The sequence below is a fragment of the Patella vulgata genome, chromosome 3 (assembly GCF_932274485.2).
Source record: "Patella vulgata chromosome 3, xgPatVulg1.2, whole genome shotgun sequence".
Classification (NCBI taxonomy): domain Eukaryota; kingdom Metazoa; phylum Mollusca; class Gastropoda; family Patellidae; genus Patella; species Patella vulgata.
In genome coordinates this window covers 74913800-74941721 of record NC_065881.2, presented here as the reverse complement: position 1 = coordinate 74941721, position 27922 = coordinate 74913800, and the positions used below count along the sequence as shown (strand labels likewise).

At 34.6% G+C, this 27922-nt stretch overlaps 1 protein-coding gene across 1 annotated transcript; it reads left to right on the top strand.

Moving 5' to 3' along the window:
• Positions 1-4094: 4094 nt before the first annotated feature.
• Positions 4095-15608, top strand: LOC126815122 (insulin-like growth factor-binding protein-related protein 1). Its single transcript, XM_050540662.2, has 5 exons — positions 4095-4601; positions 7683-7849; positions 12473-12616; positions 13259-13441; positions 14407-15608. The coding sequence occupies exons 1-4, from the start codon at positions 4363-4365 to the stop codon at positions 13438-13440; spliced, it is 732 nt and encodes a 243-aa protein (XP_050396619.1). The 5' UTR covers positions 4095-4362; the 3' UTR covers position 13441; positions 14407-15608.
• Positions 15609-27922: the final 12314 nt, after the last annotated feature.

The following is a 27922-nucleotide window of genomic DNA, read 5'->3' as shown; positions in this document are numbered from 1 at the left end:
GTACCTTTTGTTACTTATAATGTATATTAAAAGCACACTTGGTAGTACATGTATATATTTATTTAAAATTGCATGACTGTTTTAATTCAGACGAAAAGGAAACTATGTTTCTTGTGTGACGATTCTTACCGTTGGCGATACTATCACTTGATTTGTCACATCGTCCATATTGAAAGTATACAATTGTTACACAGTCGTGTGTTAAACTTTCTGCAAAATGGTACCACAAAGAATGTGTGGCAATGTCCTCCGTCACGGCCACTAATTCTTGATTCACGTTGTGTTTCTAAATGCTACATTATGTCTTCCTAAGAGTTCCAATGGGTCTACCGATATTTCACTTATTATGGTTTTTATACTCCCGATAACCCAAAGATAACATATTATTAATTTTTTGATTACTCAATCGAAAACTACATAATATTTCCATATTTGAAAACTGTGTCCAAAATATTTTTTTTCCGCCTACAAAACAATCTATTTTAATCATAATTTGAAAACAAGTTAATTACGACTTAAATAAAAACCAGCCTAACAGATAATTTTTTTATATCCACATTGCAAAATAAAATGAAATGAAATGGCGTTTAACGTCCTACTGTTCTGCTCCGACTGGGCTAATGAAGACGGACTTACGCCATACAATGTGCTATGAGGGAAATTTTGCCCGGGCAGCGGCACTATGGTCTACTCTTATATCGAATTCCAACTTGCAAGGGATCTTTTACGTGCACGCCAATGTATACACGGGACCTCGGTTTTTCGTATCATCCGAATGACTAGATAGCTGTCCTTGTCAGGCCCTCCGTCCTGCATCACTGACAAGGTGGAACCACGCCAAAAATATCTACATTGCACTAGACTTCTGTATGGCATTTATCCCCAATTATATCACAATATCCATATAAATCAACAAAGCCATCTTTGAGATATAAAGGTGTATCTGACAATCAACGAGTTTTAATTATAAAAAAAAAACCATTTTCTTGTATGTAATCTATGTTTCCTAAGGTTTGGATACGTCAAGTTAGCGCAGCGCTATAGAATCACTTGCAAACTATACTGTTGTGAAAGAGGAATGTCAATCCAATAATGGCTCAATTAAGTTCAGTATTTACAAAGATTTGTGGAAATGAAATTTCATCGATCTCAGCTGTTTGCTATTCAATGAGCCCGCCGCCATTTTGATAGACATTTTTATAGATCTGATTGAAGCCCAGCCGGGGCATTATCTAACGTTGGTATTTTAAATCTACTTTTCTTTCATAGATATAAAATAATCCATATGGGTACACATTAGCGTGGATTAAGCCGTGAAAGATTTGATTTTTTAGCGCAAAATGCAAATGGCATATAGGGATTTGAAGTTATCATTACTTCTAGATAAATGTCTTTCGAAATTGTTTACATTATAGAAAAGAAAACACATCGTGAAAACTTAGTAATGCTAGGTTCCCACTGTCGTGCGATGCGGACTAAGACTACGAATGTAGTGCGAGTTATAAATAGACACTTTTTCCCTTAATTTTTTTCTACCCTCTTCCTGCATTTTTGGGTTGACGTTTTGGTCTAGAATTGGAGGAAAAGGGATCAAATTTGCAATTTCATAGCAGTTTTGGGTAATACTGATGATATCACAGCGGAGGGATAGGGGTGTAAAGTGTCTTTCTGCAGAGCAATCATTGTGTCGGAAGTGAGATTTTCACCCCAGTCAACTTCAAATCCGTGTAGCAAAAAATCTAAATGGTCAACCCCCTACAAAATTATGATGAGGAGATTGCCAAATGTTGTCCCCATTATGCCTATAAAGATTGGAACCAACGGAATGTTGAGAAAAAAGCTACAGCCTGTGATGTTACAGCCATTTAACATTGAAGTCAATGGGCAAATAATTGCTAGTCTGAGTCCATGCGCTAGGATAGGATTGTCTCACATGAGTTCACGATCTGGTACGTGCAGATACGTTCGGATACCGCGTTACTCCACGATTAAACCACGACTTCAATCGTAGTGCGAATCGTGATAGTGGGAACCTAGCATAAAACCTGGTAAAAATGTAAATATCCATTTTATAATAAAATCGTGATAGTGCGAATCGTGATAGTGGGAACCTAGCATAAAACCTGGTAAAAATGTAAATATCCATTTTATTATAAAATGCCAATAAAAATCGCCATGCATAAGGAGGAAATGGAAAAAGACCCTTTGGTGGTCTGAAACCACATATAACTTTATTGTAAGTCTCACAGGAGTCCCCTGTAACATGATTAATTGGCTTTAAAAATAATTCTACACACCACGACCGCCTCTTATATTAGTCATTATTAAATCGGACAGGTCTGTTTATTGCACAAATCAAAACGCTTCTCTGATAAAAAAAAAGTTTTATGAGAGAGAGAGAGAGAGAGAGAGAGAGAGAGTCCATTCGGCACAAATTAGGTCATGTCGGGACTAACATATGGTTCAATTTTATATCAATAATTTGCTTGCACGTAGGGGTTTTAGCAGTGGGGGGAAATCGGAGGACCCGGAGAAAAACCCCGATGTTGGACAGGTGATCCTATCCATTATCACGTACAACCAGGGCAATCGAAACCATGCCAGGTGACTCAATGACAGACCTTATGACACAGCGCGCACGCGCTAACCAATCGACCATCCAACCCCCAGTTTTAAAGTAATAACAATTCATGATGAACCAGAATAAACCGCATGTAAAGTTCAATACAATAACTGTCAATAACGTGAACCTGGCATCGGACATCCTCTTTATATAATTATAAACTCAGTGAAAACAGTATCAAGGATTCAGACAGAGAACATACCCTGACTTGTACCCGATACAAGTCACGGCGTCTAGTTATGAATCCAAAACCAGTCAGAGCTTAAGAAGCCACAATGATCGAACCAACCTATGAATCCATAAACGGATTCATAGCAATATAATAAAGTATACAGTCAAAGCAATAAGCCTATCTAAAATGGGAGTTAGTTGCATCATTAGATCTGTCTTTGAGTCGAGTGGCGTGGTTTTGATTTCCCGCTTGTACGTGACGCGTCCAACCTCGTAGGTTTTTCTCCGGGTCCCCCGGTTTACTCCCACTGCTAAAGACTGCTACGCGCAGGCGAATTATTGAAATAAAATTGAACCATGTTAGTCCCGATATGACCTAGTTTGTGTCTAGTGGGCGTTAAACCCCATTTCTCTCTATATCTTAAATATTCGCCATCAATCGGTTTTGACGTCCCTTTGGTCATTTTTTTTAACAGTTTATTTACAAGAATATACAGAGAGTCAATAACATAGTGATATGGCAAACAATAATAGCGACCACATGTGGTGCGCTTATAAAATCATTTGCTGAGCAAACTTACACTGTGTTTAAATATATTATGTAAGTTTAGCTTCAGACTTTAGCATGTCAGCTGATTAGACGAGTAGTCTAGTTTTAATTAATAACAAAGCTTCGAATACTTTAACTTCAGCATTACGACCTATAAACCCGTATCTTTTGTTAGAGTATAACCACTAATCTAACTGATTATTTCTAAAGTATCTATTTAATTGATTCAAGAAAGGACTGCTAATTGTGATAGCCGTTTAATAACAGAACGAAGCCGTTCAATTAAAAATGCTTCGTGATACTAGGCTGTTTTTGTTGCTGAATAATATTATTTTAAATTTTATGTATTATTATTCGTCTTATTACAATATCAGATCTCATCATGGTTTAATTAAGGAATCCTGTATTAGTAGTACTCGATACATTTGAAAAAGACAACGAGACCTCTGATTCAGATTTAAAATCCAGCTTATGACTAATCCACTACAAACGCACTTGATTATTTTATTTCAATTTAATTGACGTTAAGTAGGAACATGTGCTTTAACGTCCGCTTCCACCCATGACGACTGATGTACATGGTGACACAACGAGTTGAGTGTGTGTGTATATATATTGCAAGTATTTCCGAAGAGTTCATTCACATAACAGGGCAGGAAATACTTTGGTACATATTTCAAACGCCCCCTTGATTTCCGAATTATGGTACAGACCGCCTGCACTGTTATGTTAGACAAGTACGTCCAGTGATAAGGTATCATATATACCTTGTATACTTTGATATCTAAAACGTCTGGATAAACAGATGTTTATAGGTGAACTGGGTTTGGTTCTTCTCTTCGCCCGCATCTCAGATCAAATTACCAGAAGTTATTTTTATCGGCCACGTCTTCTTCTCACACAGAACTCACTTCAGCTAAATCTGATAAATAGACTCCATCTTGGATTTTCGAGAACTGGGGAGAAAAGTTAAGACGGAGTAATTTTGCTCAAGAATTGACGGGAATTGGAATTGAAAATGAGGAGTTTATTTTTAGTATGTGCCTTGGCACTTGTGTTCGTCGGAGCCGCCAGAAAGAACCCCAGATGCAAGGAATGTAAAAAAGCTTTATGTCCAAAACTTTCTCGATCTGAATGTCTAACAGGAATAGTTAAAGATGGGTGTGACTGCTGTGATGTTTGTGCTCGCATGGAAAGTCAAACTTGTGATTTACCAGAACAGCCCTTTGAAAATGGAAAATGTGGAGATGGCTTAAGGTAATGTTTGATCCTTTCAACTGTTTTTGTGGTGGGGGGGGGGTAGACGAAATGCTTTTTTTTACGATGATAAAATTGGAAATAACTATTCATTTTAAAAGTTTACTTTCTCAAATTGACTAAATGATCATAGTATGGGGTTATACTTTAGACAAGAATAATTTTAAAAGTAATCAAGAAAAAAGGTATGTGATTCATAATCATAATGGCCTATGTGATTCCATTTTCAGTATTCTTTCTCTCTGAGGGGAAATGCTATATTAAACCCCGATTGAATGTGCAATCATTTGAAAATAATAATAAATATAAACAACAATATATGATAGTATACGCTATAATATTTGTATTTCTTTGTGTTGTTATCCAAAACGGATATCCGGGTTATTAAAACATTTGGTACAGTTACATTAGAATCTAGGTCACATAGACCTGTAGATAATACAAGGTTTAATGACCGACCTATATTTATTTCCCACGATACAGACTTCATTCTCTCAAAGAAGATCTAGTTGATTTTTGTTTTCAGAATGGACGTCTTTTTCTTAGAATAAACCGTCAGCTGTCTTCATTTTCTTAAAATGACCCAAATTCCACAGTCGGAACCACTCCTATAAAATGGCAAATCAATTCTTACATTAAACTGACAGATACGGCTGAAAAGACTGGCACCATGATTTAAGGCGGGGTTGTTTATAATTCTTAATGGACGTCACAGTATTATGCTTTAAAACTGACTAAATAAAACATTCTGGCATAAAAAATGACAATGAATAAAACTATTAAAGGGAAAACAAATTCCTACTACTGGAAGGCATTCTGTATAAGCTGAACTTGAAGCGCTAAATTTGTTCATAAATTAGGATTTTAGATTACATTTTTTGACGAAAATCTGGATTGGTGTATATAATTTCTTTATGATCCTAAAAGCGACGATGTATGAAATTCTTAACCCTGCAAAAAAGGGGGAAACGAATTCCCATTTAAATGCATTCTGTTTATAAAGTGAATTTCAAGTTTTAAATTTGTTTATAAATTCAGATGTAAGATTTGTACATTTCATATCTTTGGCAAAAATCTGGAGTGGTGTATAAATTCCTAATGAAGACATCATGTACATGTATAAGTGCATATTTTTACAAGTTGCACGTGTGGTAAAATGTCTAGAACCCAGATGTGGAATCTAATCCTAGAAACATAACCTAGGTACCTATATTTGATGTTGTAAAACCTATTGTTTATGGAATCTATTGTTTTACTACACGCGGTAACGTATTTCAACATGGCTAGCAATTCGACCTGCATTTTTCTATAGAAAGTTAAATTTTAAAGGCTATAACAATCAGCAGTTGTGAAGGAAAGGAAAGGAAACGACATCTGGAAAACATTGCATCATAAAAACATCATTATTTACCTTTATAGCACATTTTTCTCTACTAAAAGCTTTCATATTCACTTTGATATGAATAATATTTATATTAAAATATAAAGAGAAAGCCCATAGATACTACATTTAGTGCATATGATGAGTTAACAGCCAAATAGAAACACGTGTTTAGTAAAAAAAAACATTAAGGATTGGCGTTGATGTCAAGTTATGGAATTTTGCTATTATTCAAAATTTATGTGTCGAAAATATAGACTAATTATTTTATGGGAGTAGTCGAAATCAGTCTGCAGTATTCCCAGACTATTTCTATGTATGTTTACATAAGAACACCGAATACTTGACTAGTTTGTTTACAGTTGATAGTTACACAATGCTTATCGTAGGTCTATGTAATATAGGGAAATAATTATAAATAGTACCCGTATCCTAAAGTCTACACGTTGACATACATAATGTTGTATTAAGGATACTAGTGGATTTGAGTATATGATATTGGCGTAAGTTACAATTTATGCGGAAATGTTTGTCGATAATATTTTTAAAAATACGCATTTTCAAAGCTCCGGGCCAACATTAGCTGCGTGTTATTTATGACAGTAAAAGCTGCACTCTTTGCTATATATATATAATGGGGTCATGCAAGGGGAGATGCTATGAAGCTTCATATTGTTGCACATTTTCGAATATTCTGAAATTATTTTGACGTAGGAAGACTCGTACATTGACGTAAACACACCCGTATTTCTGGATACATGAAAACCACATCAGAATTTAAAAATTCTTAATAATATTTTGCCTGTAAAGCTATAGGATATGTAATAGGCCTACTGACTGTGTAACAAAATGTAAGAACTTATTATCATATGTAATACTATTATGGCCTTGACTAATGGTTGTTTATAGATTCTTGGTCAAGCAAAATAATACCTGAAATAACATAAATCTACATGAATTGAACAATAGGTTAATAAAAACATTTGTCAAAATGTCAATGTCATCTTCATGGCCAAGAATGGGGTGTGTCTGTTTAGTAATAAGTCCCTCCCAGAGTCCTGGAACCGTGGTCAGTCTATGACTTCAACAAATTAATATTTGGGCACTATAAAATAGAGTGTGTGTGTGTGGGGGGGGATAGTATTTAGCAGAACTCACACTGCCTGACATAACAGCCATTTACTTATTTGAGTGCGAAGAAGATTTGTGACTAATACTAAAAGTTTTTTATGTAAATTAAAAAACAGAAAGAAACAAAACCCGAACTGTAGTTATAATTTTCGTCACGGAAGTGAAGGCAACGTGGAGCTTAAAGATCGAATAGTGTAAGAGCTAAATCTGTCTATTGAAGGTCTTATTTTTTATTTTGTTTGGCTTCAAATGTTATATAAGATATTAATAAGACATGTATTTACATGACAAGCCCATCAACAATCTTTAGACTGTTCGATGGCCGTGATATTGAATGGATTAGTACAATTTCGTCATTTACTAATTTAACGTTAAAATGGATAAACGAGACTTTGCTTTATCATCGTATTAATAGTATTTGACAATCAAGATTATCTTACCAAAACATCAAGCACTCATAATTTTGACTGAAAGTTTCAATATTCATTTTCAATGATCTATTTTTGACCAGCTCTTTATCTAGATCTTACATAATGCATCTTTAACTGATATTGTTTTTATTTTACCAGCTGTGAAGAAACAGAATTTGGTCAAGTTTGTGTCTGTGAACATGACCAGATAATCTGTGGGACCAACAATATTACCTACAACAACATGTGCGGTTTAATGGCGGATGCTGTCAGATCAGGACAAACTGGAGATATCACCGTCTCTTTTGTTGGACCATGTGAACCAGGTAGGTTGTACGAAACTAAGAAATAGGAATTACTCATCCTCAGATTTTATAAGAGAATGAATATGGGATTTACTATAAGGGTTTAAAATGTTGGATTTACTATAAGGATTTGAAATATTGGATTTACTATAAGGATTTGAAATGACCTTCCTGTAGAATAGTCCAGGCATAAATGATATACATCAAAACGGTTTGGGCGGTTGGATGGACGAATGGTTAGCACGTGCGTGCTGTATCATAAGGTCTGTCATTGAGACAACTGACGTGGTTTCGATTGTTCGTGACAAGGAGTAGGGTCGCCTGTCCGACCTCGTGGGTTTTCTACGGGTCCTCGTATCTTCAGTATCAGTATATAGAAGGTTAAATCGTGTTTACCATTTTTTGCGTCATTTCCCGTTACTTCAAATCTTCGTTACGCATCTATCGTAGCAACGATCTCAGTGTTAAAATTATATTTGGAACGTGTTTAACCAGTTCTGTCACCAACACTGTCCTTTAATTTGAAGTCATTAGAATGTAGCGGGGTTGGATGGCCAAATGGTTAGCACGTGCGCGCTGTATCATACGGTCTGTCATTGAGTCAACTGGCGTGGTTTCGATTCCCCGGTTGTACGTGACACGGAGTAGGATCGCCTGTCCAACCTCGTGGGTTTTCTCCGGGTCCACCTGTCCCCCCCCCCCCCACTGCTAAAGACCCCCCCCCACTGCTAAAGACCCCCACGCACAGGCCAATTATTGAAATAAAACTGAACAACGTGTTAGTTCCAAAATGACCTAGTTTGTGTCGAGTGGACGTTAAACCCCATTTTTCTCTCTCTCTCTCTCTCTCTCATTAGAATGCAGGCAGGAAAAGTCGGTGTAGATAGACTGTCGTGGTGATCAATTCAGTTGGATTCCAATATGTTCTTTCTGACCTGAACTTATACATGTGGAATATGACTAGGCGCTTATGACAGCATTTGTTTCCCTAGATAATTAAACTCATTATATAACAAAAACATAATTTTCAGAAGAAATGAATTTGCAGCTTACATGAAAAATTTTCACAGACAGTCAGAGATTAAAAAAAATTAAAATAATTCGGCGTGTGTTATTAACTGTCACATAAAGCTATTTATTTACGCTTGAATTTTTCACAGACAGAGATTTAAAAAAATAAGTGTGCTTTATTAACTGTCACACTTTTTTCAGCATCGGCCTATTTATTTTCTCTTAAAGTGATGTGGCTCTGTCAGTAAGGGCTGGAACACTATTGGGAGCGGGCGGGGTTCGATCCCGATGCTGGCCTAGAAAGTTCCTCCGGACTTATCAGTGTGGTTTCCCTAGTCAGTTGTTCTGGGTGAGGAGCATTGAAAGGAACGGTCCCTTGTCGTGCGAATGGCACGCAAAACCGAGCCCCCGTAGCGTGCACATGAAAGATCCCTTGTCAGTCGGAGAGTACACTGCATGGAAATAGGACGTTAAACACCACTTCATTTCATTTCTTAAAGCGATGACTAGTACATGTACATGATTTGAGAACAACATCAATTTTACTTCATTTTCTTAAAATGATAACTAGTATATGATTTGAGAATAACATAATTTTCAATTCTTAAAACGATAACTAGTATATGATTTGAGAACAACATAAATATATGATCCGAGAACAACATAAATTTCAATTCTTAACTAGTATATTATCCGAGAACAACATAAATTTCAATTCATAAAGCGATACCTAGTATATGATCCGAGAACAACATAAATTTCATTTCATTTCTTAAAATGATAACTAGCTATAGTGTATGATCTTGGAACAATATAAATTTACTATGACGACCCGACTGCATCATCTGCTTAAACGAGATAGTGTTACTATAATTAGATAACTAATTAGCGGCGTCTGAGTTTAATTAATTTCCCAGCTGGAAATTTCTCTACAGTAGATTCCGGTAGCGTTTAGGGTAATTTGTCATGCGAGTAATACGCAGTCAAAATTACTATCTGAAGAAGTCAAGATTTGGACAGAAACTTACTGAGAACATCACCTTTATCTTAGACAAAATAATCCACCAAAATATATAATTCCTTGGTTCGTACATGCAGTTCTGGCCCGTTTCTTAAATACATGTATTAGAGATTGGATATTGTACAATACTAATTAAGTGAATACATGTATTGAGAGATTGGATATTATACAATACTAATTACGTGAATACATGTATTGAGAGATTGGATATTGTACAATACTAATTAAGTGAATACATGTATTAGAGATTGGATATTGTAAATACTAATTACGTGAATACATGTATTAGAGATTAGATATTGTAAATACTAATTAAATAAATACTAAAGTGAATACATATATTACTGGTGACATACTGCACAGTGGTAAAGTTAATCTTTTTGGAGTGTTTTGCTCAAGTGTATACGATTGTACGAATATGGATGGGCGGGGGTGAAAGTGTGAGGTAAAGTTTGTATTGGGAGCCACCGATGGTCGGGGGTGAAAGTGTGAAAGTAAAGTTTGTATTGGGAACCACGGTGGCTCGGTGTGCATGGCTCTGTATCATCAGCTAGGAGGCCTGTGGTTCGATCCCAGTGGTACAAGACGAGGGCCTGGCTAGGAAAAACGTCTAGTCGTTCGCGAAGGACAAAAAAGTGTACTAGTCGTTGGTTTGAATGTAAGAGAAGCTTTAAATTTTGCAAGACAAGTAGTTGGAAACGCCTAGTTTGTTGAAATAATGACCTCATAAGAAACTGCGTGGCATAGGCACGTCTTTATTAGCCCGGTTGGAACAGTAAAGTAATACGTTAAGTTAAACTCCATATCATCTTTTATATTCAGCATCATTTAACTATATGTATATCCATAACCTAAATAGTTTATGTTATGTGTATACTGAAGTGTACGAACTTGTGATTCAAACTTTATACAGAAACTATTAATAGCTGACAATATTACTCCCGGTGATTCTTAACTGTTTATATTGGTATTACATAATGTAGCCAAATATAGACTGATAGGCAATGGGGCTCAGAAATGTAACCATTGTTATAACAATAACAGGTAATGCCTGTAGATAAACAACTACAAAGGTCATTTATACATAAAGTTATTTGTTTTAGTTCTTTCAATACTCCCAATACTCCTAATCGCGAACAAAAAATCTTTATGCTAAAGATAACAAGCGGTGATAGTTAAATAGCTGTGTATACAAATTTAATGTATAATCCGCGTATAATCTGTGTACAGTTTAATGTAGAATCTGTGTACAATTTGTTAGATTTATTTGTGCATACAAATATAACACATTCTATAATCTGTATATAATTTAATGCACTCTATAATCTGTATACAATTTAATGCACCGTAAAAGTTTGTGATTTATCTAGGGAGTTGACAATTGTTTACAATTTGTACTGTACTTTTCTACGTGGATATATCAATATATTCTTATAAATATTCTATCTCGAATTGATGTCAAAATTTAAATTGTTTCAAGCATCACATAGTGGGCATTCGTTTAGAATATTCTGCCGCTAAACTCAAAATGGCAACACAAGGCCTATTGATAAACCGGGTGATGATATCGTGTTAAACAAGTGGTTAATTCATACTTGTACCGGTAAAGTGGCCTGTGTATAGATAACCATCTTTGGAATAAACCATCTGTTCCCCAGACTGACCATAAAGACTACGTAGCTCACTTCAGCTATAATGAAAAACCACATGTTCGCATACTTATAAAGTTAGTAATCCACCAAATGAATTTTACTATCTGAAATAAGAAAACCTATCGGTTTACCAAATAATTTAAAGAGGCACGTGGAAGAACCCTTGACAGTTGGAATTCGAAATAAGAGTAGACCGTATTACCGCTGTCCGGGCAAAATTGCTCCCCTAGCACACAATGTATATGTGGCGTATAATCGTCTGCATTGTACAAGTCTGAGCCGGTCCACAAAAATAGAAAGTTAAACCAAAATTTCATTTGGTCTGCATTTCATGGCCATTAGCTTACCAATGTAGATTTATAATGGGTGAACAGTTACATTAAATCGAATATTGATAAAATATTCAAGAAGCTACAACTTTGCAGTCAAATAGTAGCTTATAGCAGATACATTCCGCACTTTCAAGGTGATAGGGTATTTGTGCATTATTCAAGTATTTCGGTGTATCATCATGGAAGTAAAATGTAACAAATTCATCCAGTTTGCAAGGTTAATTTCATAATATTGACCAAATTTGACAATTAGGCGATGGGAATAACTTTCTGATGCCAGTTATTACCAGGCTGTATCGTACGATCTCGACTAGTATCAAAAATAATCTAGCACGACTTATATTACATAGTAAAACTTTTTCCAGTTGTAAAACGTCTATATCTCAGCAATTGATTGTCAAAGCTGTCTCAAATATTTCACACCATTCAATTTGAATATTAAGCCTGATATAATTGTGAATGGGACATTTTTAAATATATTGTGTTTTGCTGATTTTAGCAGCTAGATCTTCTTTTGAATTTTTTTTGTATTACAATCTGAACTGTTGGTCATTATATAAGGATTCGAAGTTTGAACTGTCTATTATAGAGAATTAGATTAATGATTTTGAATATTTTCTGTTCACAGGAGCAAAAATCGTCACCCATCCCGTCTACACTAAGAACTTCACCAGTGGAACTGTTATCTTGTCCTGTGAAGCTGTTGGTAACCCTACACCTCATATCGCATGGCTGTACACCCGAGCTGATGGTGAAACCTTCAGTATGCCAGGTAGGTACAGGAAATAAGCCGAGAGCAACTAATATACTAATATATTAATCTTTATGTATTTGTCAGAAGTTAGGATATTGATAAGCGTAGAATCAATTCCCGTATCGCCATGGGTAGCGTCATTATTTTTACCTCTATTTTCTGGTTAAAATTGACTTAATTGTCGTTTGCAAGTCAAATTGCCGGATGTTTCTCTAAAGTTTCTTAAAAGGTAAGAAAAATCATCCAGTCTTTCGGAGGTCCAGCGTATACCATTGACAGCACCTCAAAGGTCCCCTAACAGTTGGAAATCGAATAAGATTAGACGAGTGTCATGCTTAGATAAATAGAGACACGGGGCTATTCCGCTTATGAGACCTCTCCCCGCTCAAATCACCACTCTTGCGACTAGAAGAGGATGCAAGTATATTTTAAACGCAACTGAGGGAAACCCAGCATGATGGCGGATGTTTAAAACATGTAAAAAAAACTCATGCATGACAGTGTCAAAAATATTATTCGCCTCGACCGGAGGATCGCTAGATCTTGAGGCTTAAGTAAATCCGACACAGGAGTAGATAAGTCAAAATTCCTATATTACACTGACTGAATGGTGCATACTCCTCTTTATAGTCCCTATTTGACTTGTATGTATTTTGGTAGGTGATGATGAGTTTACTTTAACTGCTGCTCGAGGTGGACCAGGTAGATATCAGGTAACAGGTTGGTTACAGATTGAAGGTTTGAGAAAACGTCATGAAGGTGATTACACCTGTGTTGTACAGAATAAACATAACAAAGATATGTCGAAAGCCAGAGTTAAAGTTGTTGAGAGAACCAAATAAGGTAAGTGACATTCTCTTATGACTATCATTGAAGATTGGGTGACCCAGTTCTCTAACGGACTGGGTAGAGCTGCTCAAGTTTATCGAAGTTTAGGTTGTGGTTTCCATCATTATTTTACATTATGAAATAAAAGAAATAAAACAAATACCCGACGTGGCAGTTGTGTTGAACGCTTTTCAAGTGGTATCGTCATCTGTGTCCATGAGTGAATCGATGTATTGGTACAAACTGTATTGAAACAGGCTGTGGTATAGACGACAAGCTCTGGTCCCGGGTTCACAAAGCATTCTCAGACTTAAGTTGAGAATTTGCTCAACTTTCAATCACTGTTTGTGAGAAATATCTTTGACCCACAAACACAAAACTTTGCACATAGTTTCTTATTGATGTATTTGATACATTAAAACAACAAAATTATTATAAAGGGCTATATTATAGTTATAAGATGAACAAGTTTGAATAAATTCTCAACTTAAGTCTGAGAATGCTTTCTGAACTCGGGGCCTGGTAAAAAGTCAATCTTTTAAGCAGCCGTCAGATGATTATCCGGTACTGTGAAAGGCGTGTACTTCACATGTTCGCCCAGAATAGATTTCGTATCCTTTGCCTTTCTCCTGGCTCGTAACCGATCAGTGTCGTCAAATCCTTGCCAAACTAAACCAAAATCACCCGTTAACATGTTGCTCTGGAATATATTACCAATGACAAGGCGTCCCATCCATCCACTGCTATTTCAACCAGAGATTGAAATAAAATGGTTGCAGAACGCCATTTTTGGTGATATTATACAAACACAACCATATAGTACACCATTTTATATACATATTATATTAACCCAAATTGATAATCATACGACGGGTTTAAAAATTAAATTTTTTGACGATTTCTGGTTGATCATGATAATGTCACAGATAATCTTAATGCATTATTTATTTTTTTCTAAATCATCTGTATTTCTGTTTCAGTAATCCAGTAAATTAGATGACACCGAGTAACAATGATATCCAGCATCTCTCGAATCGTGATATTTTTGTATTAACATAAGCCTTAATCGAATTGTCTCTATATTATTCAGTATTATTAATTAATGTTAAAGGGCTCAACTCAATATATTGATACTCATATAAGGTAGTATCAAACCCGAATGATTCACATTTCTATGTGTAATCGAACAAATTTCAAATGGTGCTATTTGTATAATAATGATACTGTAATCAATCACTGTGGATGTATATTATAATTTTTGTTGTGTGTTATAGAAAAAGAATGGCGGCGCTTGGAATAGCGTTCTTGGCAAATACGTAAAATGTAGTACTTACCGTTATAAAAGACAAATTTACACATTATATCTAAACATGGCCATTTATCCCGTGTCCCTTTTGGGCTGTAACATGCTCCCCACTACCATTCTGCAGAATACAATCTCCACAACACCTTCGCCAAGGAGCTTATCCTCGATCTTTAATAAATGAAAAGAAATATTTTTGTCAAGAAGGTTATACCAAGTACTGTATCTCTTTTATCTTAGACTGCCATATCACTGCCAACATATTTTATGCTTGAATTGCTTGTATTCTGGTGTTTTTCTCTCATGAACGTGCCTTTTAACTTTGAAACGTCCATTTTGGTCACAAATCTTGCCAGGGATGTATGATAATGATATTGTCTATGTACTATTTTATTGCATGCTATTTGTCATTATGTTTAATGCGTTATATTGTCGTATTTTTAATTGTCATTTACTTTAATAAAAATTTAATATATTTGTGAAAAAAATCACTTGGATGGGTACTTGGTAAAAACTACTCGATCTTGTTTGAATCGAAACTAGAGATCGCCTTTACTAACCAAGCAAACAGCTTCAGTTTGTTTTCTATTCACAAAAATATTAAATTTTTAAATTATTTTATAGGTTTTAAACGTTGATTAATTTCTTCGTATTTTCTCCCAAATGTGCCAAAATTATGAGAATATATTTGTCTCAAGGTTCGAGGTTTCAAACAACGAAAATCATGTCTTCCACGTGTAACATGTATATTATATATTTTATCTATATGCCAACTATATAAGTAAGTAAATATATGTATTTGTATACACACGTTATTTGATGATGTAAGTAGGTGTAGATAGAAGTTTGTATTTTCAATAAATCTGTCGGTTCTTTCAATTCAATTCGTTGATTTGTGAATTTGTGAGAAACAGCCAGAGTTTAACACTAAGACTTGCCTGAAAACATCTAGAATTTAGAGCAAAAAATAAGAATTCTTAAAGGGAAGCAACTACACCAGCACAACGTCTGACTTGCCTAACTTGTTAAAAACGACATAATTACATAGTATATATAAATAGTAGTAGAAATTTATCAAGGTGCCAAATTCTGGAAAGTTCATTTTGTCCCCATACTTTTTATGCGCCCACAAAGAAATGTGGACGTATATTGTTTATTGCGGAGTAGCTAATTTACCATTACAAAATTAAGTTGGTGTGCACTTAAAAATAACCCAGATAGTTGGAATTCATAGAGAGTAGGCTGCTAGAGCGCGCTGTCGTGGCAAATTTACCATTACAAAATTAAGTTGGTGTGCACTTAAAAATAACCCAGATAGTTGGAATTCATAGAGAGTAGGCTGCTAGAGCGCGCTGTCGTGGCAAAATTCTCGCATTGTACTCACACGTAATCAAAGTATCAGTATTGATTGCAGTATCGCGACGCCGAGACATTAGATATCGTCCTACTCCATTCCGGGTTGTACGTGACAAGGAGTAGGGTCGCCTGTCCAACCTCGTGGGTTTTCTCCGGGTCGTCCGGTTTCCTCCCACTGCTAAATACCCCTACGCGCATGCGAATTATTGAAATAAAATTAAACCATATGTTAGTCCCGAAATGACCTAGTTTATGTCGAGTGGACGTTAAACCCCATGTCTCTCTCTCTACTCCATTCCGCTTAGAATGTTAGCTGATTGTGTAACCACAATGGATTTATTTAGACTTTCCCAGATTATGGAACTCTAGCAAATATCTCCTCGTCCCACCTATAATTCACACGATACATTTCTTTATGAAGGTGCCTTGGTCAGGTGTTTCTGTCGATAAAATACATAAATATACTATATATTTGATAAACGCGACTACGAGATAAACTGTTAGTCTATTATAACAGTAGTCAGTAGTATACGTTACAACAACCATAGTCTGTATTATTGATTGATAAATCTACACAACACTATCCAATATTAATACCTTAAAACTAGAGGTCATCCATAAAGACTATACATATATTGTTGTAACGGTAGCACAGTAGAAACCATTGTTAATAATCTTATATCAGTATTTGGTTAGGAAAATTCAAATTTAGAAGATAATAAATTCGAGCATATTGCTTATTTCCAATGTATTTTTATATGAAATTGCTTACGTATGGTTTGTTTTATGGATTATCGTTACATCGTTATAAGGTTGCGTTGACTATAAAGTTGTGTGAATTATCGCTATAAAACCGTACTATTGTTTTAAAGTTGCATGGACTATATCGTATCATTATAAAGCTGTATGGACTATCGTTGTATGGTTATAAAGTCGTATGGACTATCTTTGTATGGTTATAAAGTTGTATGACATATCGTTGTAGGGTTTGGACTATCGCTGTATCGTTACAAAGTCCAATGGACTATCGTTGACAGATAACGTGTTGCCTAGTCGTTGGAATGGGATGAAAAACCGAGGGTTATTTGTGTACGTATTGGCGTGCAAATGAAAGAGTCACGTACGATTGGATTTCCATGTAGAGTCGTGCAGAGACTTCACTGTCCCGGCAAAGTTATAATAATTGTTATAATCTCCAAAAATAGAAGAGACTTTAAACTCCATTTATTAGAAACAAAGAGGGATATGGCTCCGTCGTTTGAATGTTCACACATCGTCCGCTTATTGACATAATATATTTATTACTGAGTTAGACTGATGCACATATGTGCAATTACAAGGATGAATTGCGGTAAATTGAGATTGTTCCCAATAATAGATTTATACAATTGTCTGTGTCGACTTGGCAATGTATTTAAATGAGAACAATGTCGTTTTTACCTGCTACCATCTAATCACATTGCACGTCACGCTTTTCGATTACCGGCACTCAAACACTATGAAAATTGAAAATCTGGCATCACCGGCTGAACAATCGTGATATTATATAGGTCATAAATGAAATGTATTTTGAATTAACAGATCTTTTTTTAATAAATCTGTATCGTAATGCAATGATCGAATTACGTACTCACAATTCATGAGAACAATTATTTTTGGTATGTCAGTCATTTAAAGTTACAAGACTCGAGTACTAGAAGCTTCTCATTGTATTACGCCTTAGAAGTTTTGTTAACGGTTTCTGATTATCCCACAGATGATAGTCACGTCACACGAGTCTTTGAACAACGACGTGGGAAAAAGACAGAATTATTGTAATATTCACGGGCTAATAAACCCAGTTTGTATTATATGCATTTTAAAAATACATTTGTGTGTTAATTACTGTTAAATTATTCGTTTCGTTGTCTGGGATAAAGATTTTATCGGCTTGTAATTGACTGTGGTCTTTACGAGATAAAGTCATTGTTTTGGATACATTGCAGTGTTGATAAACTATGAATTAATTATTATTTTCCATTCCTATACTTGGATTTCGTCACGAAATAAACCATTGGTTTGTACATACCTGACTATTTCACTATAACTGATCGATGGTTTAAATTATATAGCGATTTCCGCCTCATCTTCCAAATTTATATTTAGACTCTATCGATGTCTAATAGGTGATAGGTGTTTTCCGCGCAAGGATTAGTGAACTATGTTTTATCTCTCTAAATATGGACCAGTTCTGGAACTCTCAAAAGACAAACCAGATTCGGATTAATTTTGATAGTTTATATTTTGAGAACGCTAGATTATCAAAAGGGAGTAAACTTTTCCATTGATACCAACAAAAGTCAGATTTATATACATTTGGTAATGTGCTTATTCCTAGAGTTTACATGATCATCTTGGCTTTACATCTGCCTTCAAACGATGAAAAAACTAATATTTAACGGGCCTATTTGTTCAATTCTTGTTCTGTAAGCTCTAAAAGTCTAAAGATGGACCATAGTTGATCTGGAAGAAACCATACAAATCCTACAGTTAAAAATGGATATGGACAGTGAGAGTTCAGATAGTTCAACAACCGTTCATATGAACTGTTGCATTATAGAAGATTGTAATGGAGAATGTTTACATGTAATTAGAGTTCATATTACTACACCATACACAGCTACGTCAAATATTACCAGACCTAATACCTCATTAAAACATCCACCACTAACAAGAAGTCAGAGCAGGTAAGAATATATCTATATTATATTGATCGATGGTTCTTCCAGTACTATCTTTTATAGCTGAATTAAACGCCCTTCTCCAATAAGATGCCAGGGTAAGAACTCATAGCAGGTGATATATCTCAACTGCTGTAAGATACATAAACTATACCGTTTCAACTAAAAGAAATTGAGACACAACAGCTGAACTTGGGTTATTTTACTCTTTAGGATTGAATCTTGTGTGTCCTATGTTTAACCTGTGCTCCCCAGAATCAGAGTACATAAGTTATTTTGTGTGTGAACTTCAATTTAAAGCCTGTTACTTTAATATGGATAAGTATAGTAACTCTGATTTAGAAAATCGCACATGGTGTAGTTTAAACAATTAGTCCTCGAAATACTTGGAAGCATGCTAGGACCTCTAGAGACCTGGGCGAAAGGTTGGGGTGTGTTAACCTTGTAGCTTTATATGCAAGTCTCTGAAAAGCAGGCGGGGGGGGGGGCTGAATGGTTAGCTGTATCATAAAGTCTGTCATTGAGTCAACTGGCGTGGTTTCGATTCCCCGGTTGTACGTAACAAGGAGTGTGTTTTCTTCGGGTCCTCCGGTTTCCCCCCACTGCTAAAGACCCCTACTCGCGCAAGCGAATTATTGAAATAAAATTGAACCATATGTTAGTCCCGAAATGACCTAGTTTTTGTCGAGTGGACGTTAAGGCCCCCCCCCCCCTGTCTCTCCCTCTCCCTCTCTCTCTCTCTCTCTCTCTCATTTATATCTGAAAAGGGAGGCAACCCAATTTATCTCAGCGTGTAGACCACCAAAGTATATTTGTCTCTCGACTTAAACGTTAATTCTTGTGTCATTGCCCGGCTTTAAGTTTTTCCTCAATTCCCATTGACCTTTAGAAATATCAGATACCACAAAATAGGAAATTGTGAGTACAGAGCCTGTAATTGGTTTTCTACCTCCACATATATATTTTTCTTTTCAACCATATTTAATAGTTGAAACTGGAAATGCATAGTCCTCAATTATATACTCAATATAATTGTATTCCATAGTATTGAATCCTGTAAATTTACAGTGAATATAGACGGAACTAGACCACTGGTATTCCATCGCTTTCCGTTGTAGACAAATGTAGTCGCAGCTACTTAATAATAATTATTCTTTTTCTTCTATTTTGTATGCCTGTTTTTGTTGACTAGATGAAAAATGTTTGAATTTACGTTCAGCCAGATTTTGGACACTATGTATGTTCTCGGAGCAAGTGGGAAAAGTGATAAATAGGTGGCACACAAGGGGATTACCCAAGTACAATTATAAAATTAATACAAGATCAGATTGGGTCTTATAAAATCTTAGATTATGCTACAGCTGGTAAAATGTGGGAGAACTTTGACGTCAATAGAGAAAACATTTGTGGTTTTCTTCCAGACCATTCCCTTGGTTGATCACACTAAGAAATAAGAAGGTGTTTTACTGTTTAGAGGTAGTAAACAAGATATTTACATCGATGTTAATTTCAAGATCTATAACAATAACAACAATCAGTTCATACATGACTGAACTAATCTATCCTCATGTCCAGTTATCATTGAAGCGTATCATTAATTTTACTTATAGTAAAATCTAATAATGTATTCTATGCATTGATGTTATTGTATCACGAATATTTCTAATCCCAAATATCAATCTTGTTGGATATAAAACTAGCATTGTATTCTTTAATAGCTTACTCGACTGTGTCTCCTTCAATTCTACTTTTTTGTCTTTTTATATATTGTATTCTACATTTTAAAGTGACGCTTTCCTCGAGTGGAAAATATGTTCATGATTTTATCCAGTTTCAATGATAGCAATTTAATATTGAATATAGAGTTTAATTATGAAATTTATTTTGTTTTTGTTAGTTTTGAAGTGGATATTGGGAGGTCACGGTGGCTAAGTGGGTAAGACGCTGGATCGCTAGCCTGGAGGTCGGGTGTTCGATCCCTGCATCCAGATTTTCCAACGTGGTTCCCCTTGTCAGTGATGCAGGACGGAGGGCCTGACAAGGACAGCTGTCTAGTCATTCGGATGTGACGAAAAACCGAGGTCCCGTGTACACATTGGTGTGCACGTAAAAGATCCCTTGACAGTTGGAATTCGATATAAGACTAGGCCGTAGTGCCGCTGTCCGGGCAAAATTTCCCCATTGCACACTGTATGGCGTATGCCCGTCTTCATTAGCCCATTTCGGAGCAGAACAGTAGGACAGTAAACCCCATTTCATTTCATTTCATTTAAAGTGGCTATTACAGAGCAATAATTTCAAAAGTATGCTATCGAAAGTCATAAAACTAATACTGTGTTTGGGTTCGATTGGTTTCGTTTTGTTTAATTATCAATTGACCATCATATTTTCCACTGTACTTTTTGTCAAAGGTTTTACTATATAGATTGGATTGAGAAAATGTTTAAACATAATCTATTTTTACAAGTATTAAACGGCATTTGATTTGATTACTACACCTGGATACCCTGGAATATTCTGCCAACGATATGATGTTTGCCTTTTCACTCTTTGGAAAAAAACAATATAATGACCAAATTAGTACTTTATCATGAGACACATTAGCATTATCCACAGACTGGAAGCCAATCATTTGAAAGTGAGCATAAGTCTTTATATGTTAGTAAATTAGATATCTTGCTGGGCTATTTAATATTACTCGTAAGTGGGGGAGAACCCCACTACGCGCAAACAAAAGCTATAATACAAACCTCTGGACAAGAAACACAAACGACACAAAAATGAAATGAAATGGGGGTTTAACGTCCTACTGTGTTGCTCCGAACTGGGCTAATGGAGACGGGCAAGTAATGAACAACACACGTAGTTACCAAATTAAGCGAATAGTATTGGCGTTATCTATACCCCTAAAGCTTTATAATTATAGGGACTGTCACTTTAAGGTTTTACTGACTGTGTGTGCAATACAATTAACAAAAAACACCCACATGTGTAGTAGATCTTTATTATGTTTTCTTACAAAACGCTCTCAGAAAATTACAGTGAAGTTAAGGTGTAAACAACATATCAGTGACATTGCGGGTGGTGAGACAGTTAATATAGATGTTATGATTTTTATAATGGATTTATCAATTATTATCACTCAATGTTGTGTAACAATTGTTGTGGGTTATTAATATATTCATACGCATGGATATATTATAATACATTATATTGGAATTTAGTTTTTTTTATGAAAGCTCGTATGAAATGTTTTGTGTTTGTGAAGTACATTTTCTGTTGCAGTTTTATAGAAAAATTGGGGGTTTTATATGAAAGTTCGTGAGAATTACTTTTGTGCTTCAAAAGTGTACTCATGCAACTTCATGTGTTTCTAAAGCATACCCATGCAATTTTATAGAAAATGTTTATATTTCTAAAGCGTACCCATGCAATTTTATGGAACCCTTTCGTATCTTAAATAAGCAAGCTTTAATAACAATTAATCTTACAATTGGATTGAAGGTGGCATTCATATCCTGACATATGATATTGAAAGTTACGTATCTCAGATAAGAAAGCTATAAATGGCTATAGCGATATAGATATTTTACGAAAGGTATCGATACAATTTTTTAAATTATAAAATGATGATTTTGTAACATATACATAGTAAGATAGGATATCTTAAAACATCAATAGATTAATATGTTGAGTTCATAATGTTATCGCATTATCAATTATCTACATCAGAGGTGTTCTACTTTGATCGAGTATATATTGTGCAGGATGATATTTACATTACCCAGTGTTTGGTAACATGAGTATGTAAAAATGTAACTTCATGCGTATATAACAAAATATCAAATTTGATCAAAGATCTAAGAAAAGGGATCATAACTGTGATTGGAAAATTTTCGCAAAAAGAGCTTTTGCTAATAAATGTGATACATTTATAATATAAATGTGTTATACAGCTACTGAAAACATTAATTGCAATTGAATTGTTTCTTTCAAATGGTGAAAGTCTATAAACAATATTAGGAAAAAAAGATAAACCAGTTAACTAAATGTATGTGTTATAGTTTATCGCTCTATCCAGTTACTAAAAGCCTCTAAAAGATAGCAATTAACGATATTAGAATATAAAATCTAAATAACGATATTAGAATATAAAATCTAAATAACGATATTAGAGTATAAAATCTAAATAACGATATAAAATCTAAATAACGATATAAAATCTAAATAACGATATTAGAATATAAACTCTAAATAACGATATTAGAATATAAAATATAAATAACGATATAAAATCTAAATAACGATATTAGAATATAAAATCTAAATAACGATATTAGAATATAAAATCTAAATAACGATATTAGAATATAAAATCTAAATACCGATATTAGAATAAGATATAAAATCTAAATAACGATATTAGAATATAAAATCTAAATAACGATATTAGAATATAAAATCTAAATAACGATATAAAATCTAAATAACGATATTAGAATATAAAATCTAAATAACGATATTAGAATATAAAATCTAAATAACGATATTAGAATATAAAATCTAAATAACGATATTAGAATATAAAAACTGAATAACGATATTGGAATATAAAATCTAAATAACGATATTAGAATATAAAATCTAAATAACGATATTAGAATATAAAAAAGCGATTGAACCAAAATGAATATGGGAGCAATACAGATTAAAACAACAAAACTGAATTTTTATTTAATTGGTGGATTACAAACTATTTCTACTGATCATTTGATCATTTTTGGTAGTAACATAATATTGTAAAGCAAGAAGTTTTGGACCCATTAGTTTCTTAAATTTTGATTCACGGAGGACGAGTTTGAAACTTCAACCTAATGTCAGAGAGCATTTATATATTGTCGTATTTTAGCCCACACCCTACCTAGTTGTTACAATAATTAGTTGTTGGAAACAATTCATGCTTTACAATCTGCTAAAAAAAATTACTCGCGAATCTATCAATATTATTTGAATATTAATCAATCTTATCGATCTGATTTTTAAAAAAAAACTTCTTAAATATTTCTAATATAGTGAGTTACGGACTCGAATTTCGGTCAAATATGTACACAAGGAAATATAATATTTGTACATTAAAGTAGTATATATAGATATAAACTACCTGAGTAATTCATTAGAGTAAATATTGAACTAGTAGTGTTTGTAATAGCTTGATTTGAGTTTTATGGGTTATATGTTTGGTTTTTGTCTTTGGAAGTCAAGAGTGTGTTATTAGGTGCGATTTGGTTCGAACAAAGGAAGTTTCTTTAAGCAGTAAAATTACACAGTGGTTTCGTAGGATGTATAATTTGGTTCTGATTTTTGCTTAGTTTTGGAAAAGGCTAACATATGATACGTTTAACTGAACAGTGATCTTGATCTCTAGCTGATGGCCGTTAAAGCCTTTTAATCTATTAAAGTGAAAATGTACGATTTCAGTGACGGTATCATAGTTCAGAATGGGAGATTCATGGATTAAGCACAAAATTCCGTCAATGGATAACAAGACGCAAACAGTCTCCATCCATATGCTTCCAGAATTGATAAGATCGCATTAATCCGATGTGTGCATGCATAATATAGGTATCATATCTTAGGTTATGACAATTATTTTTAAAATTATTTATGTCAGATGAATACATCTTGCAAAAACCTTCGTTGGATAATAAGTTTACATAGTAGGTGTGCAGTATTTATGAATCTGCATGTTATTTGATTTTGTCATGATTGATAATATGCAACACCCGTTTCTATGCTTTTTATTTTATCATGGATAAGAGCTAATATTTGAATATATCTTTGTCGTGTCAAGATGTATTTATCGTTGTTTTATCATTCCTCAATTTTGTGTGAGTTTTTTTCTGAAAGAAGGAGTGTCGTATGAAGATCATATTTCAGTGTCTAGGTGTGTAGTGGACTTTTTATTGTGTTTTTTCTTCATCATGTGACTTAGTTCAATAAGAGTTTTAACCCTAAATAAAGCTCTTTTATTTGAAAAGATTCCATATATTGTACTCTTTACCTAGCAACCGGTCTTAAACCCCCAACATGACTAAATATGTGTTAATAAATCAAACAAGAAACTGATAAATTAGTAACTTGATGAATAATAAACTTGGCTTATCTATCTTTTAGATCCGCAGCTCAGTGCCGTTGATGTTTGTGTACGTGTCAATTGAGCTGTCGAACTCCCGTCTGCATGCACAAAAAAAAGATCATAAAGTTTAGTAGCTTTATGTTCTAACATAATCTTTCAAATCAGACGTCAGAATGGGATATCTTAAAGTGTGAATTCATAAAAGATGGTAACTTTGCTTACATAAACAAATATGTAAAACAGAATATGGATATTTTTAACTGGAGTTCAGATGATGAACAGCAATGGAATATGGTTATAAATTGACTATCTAATAAGGAATAAGGCGTTCTAATGCCCATGACCTGATGGAAGAAAATCAGCGGAATAGTTCCAATAAGGAATAGGGCGTTCTAATGGCCATGGCTTGATGGAAGAAGCATTTATCAGCGGAATATTTCCAATAAGGAATAAAGGGTTTTGATGGTCTTGAATTGACCATCTAATTTGAATAGATTAATCGTTTATCAGAGGAACATTTCTAATAACCGATAAGACGTTTTACTGGTACTTAATTGATAGAAGAATCATTTATCAGCTGAACATTTCTAGTAACGAATAAGACTTGAACTTTAACTATTTGTGTCATCAGTGAAATTTGTTCTATTTGGATTCCACAAGGATTTGTAAACACTATGAGTAAAGGGAAAAAGTTTAATGGCCGTGGTTACCATAGTGATCGTTTTAAATTACCAAATATTGCAATTAATAACCGGTAAGTACGATTTTAAATTGCGATCGCAATGGTGTTTAACTTGTTCATGTGCCATGTATACTAAAAAGCATTTATGCAAATTTGTTATTTAAAAATGAGAAACATTTATACAAAACTAACGCTTTTGGATAACATTGTACAGGTTTATACGAAACGTTTAAGTACAAATACCCTCGTATTGATTTATACGGAACTATAAATATTAGCTCGTATAGTTTTTTGTTACGAAACTCCTAAATGCAGTTTATTATAGTTATACGAGTTTGCTCAATACTGATCAACATCAAACCTTGAAATGAAACACTACAATATATTTACACGGCAGTTTAACTATAGTTAGATTGCAACTCAAATAACTTTATCAATAAAATTAAGACCATGAGATATCTGATCTATTACTTATATCGTTTTTACCAATAGATGTCGCCCCTGGTTTCAACCGCGCAAAACATAAACACACAAAATGTGTACGTGTTGAAACTAGAAAACTAATCACAACAGAAACAACAAAAGGACTTTTTTTATTTTCATTGATAGGAAATATTTGAGATTAGTATCAGATTACTAAAATAAGGCGGTGCTTTATAACAACCGTGTATTGTGTCTCGTCAATGACGCTTTATAGTAAGTTATTGGAAACGGTTGATTTAATACAATTCTAATATTGTCTGTTTTGGCAACAGGTGGAAATAGAATATAGTACATTTTCTAGATTAACTGGTTTGACTATATTCAGTCTGAATGAACATAAAATAAAACGCAAAATTTTATGTAATATACCATCATTGAATTTAATAGGAACAACATTTCAACAATGATTCGCTTGCGGTTATCAAGCACAGTGAAAAGGGCATCATTGTTGAAACGCTACTCCAGTTGAATTCAGTAATTGTTAGTTATGTCACTGTCCGAAAAATGAGTAGTGGTCATCCCGATCCGTGTAACACACCATTCACGACTTACAGCTCTGCAAGTCTTACTAATCACCAAACTACCAAACTTGGCCGACGAGGAATGATATTATGTTTTATATATATACATATCAAATCCACAAATTAAGTGATTTTATAAATAGAAAAATGACAAAATTATGAATAAGTAAAAATGAGCCCCCCCCCCCCCCGCCCACCCCCAGTCCTGGAAAATCACGACAAACTTTCTCAGTCAACGCCTGGACCTCCTGGTTATGTGTGTCAGAACCACACTGGAAACCCCATGGGATTTTTCACGGCCAACCCCGAGTTCGAACTGTGGAAAGCCCCGTTACTGAGCCAGAGCCTTACTCAATTAGCCAGATTTATAAAGAAATGGGCTATACTTACATCAGTGAGTATATAAATTACGATATTTCCTACTTATAATAATACTCTATATATAAGTCTATGTTTATACCTTATAACATGGGGATCACGTGGCTAAGTGGGTAAGACGCTAGCTCGCTAGCCTGGAGGTCGGGTGTTCGATCCCTGCATTGGCCGAGAAAGTTCATCCAGATTTTCCGGCGTGGTTCCCCCTTGTCAGTGATGCAGGACGGAGGGGCTGACAAGGAAGCTGTCTAGTCGTTCGGATGGGACGAAAAACCGAGGTCCCGTGTACACATTGGGGTGCACGTAAAAGATCCCTTGGCAGTTGGAATTCGATATAAGAGTAGGCCGTAGTGCCGCTGTCCGGGCAAAATTTCCCTCATAGCACACTGTATGGCGTATGCCCGTCTTCATTAGCCCAGGTTAGGAGCAGAACAGTAGGACGTTAAAGTCCATTTCATTTCATTTCATTTCACCTTATAACATCGACCGGTCAATGACAGGCTTGATTAGGTTTCTTATTATCTATAAATACACTCTATTATGTCTATGAAAAATTAAACGTAAACAAACTATAATAGTACAGTATCGCCACAAAACATATTGAAAAAAATATTTCACCGAAAAGATCCATGAATGTTATTTATTAATGTAAATAAAAATTAAATTATTATACATTAACAACAGGCATTTAAATAGGTTAAGCTATAAATGTTACAATAAATGAAACCTCTTCATTAGCCCATTAAACCTCATTTCATTTCATTTCTATAACAGAAATGCTCTTCCATAGCAGACGTCATGTCCTACTGTGACAAAAATCTTCTATAAAAGAGACATGTTCTACTCTAACAGACATGTTCTACTCTAATAGAAATCTTCTATAAAAGAGACATGTTCTACTCTAATAGACATGTTCTACT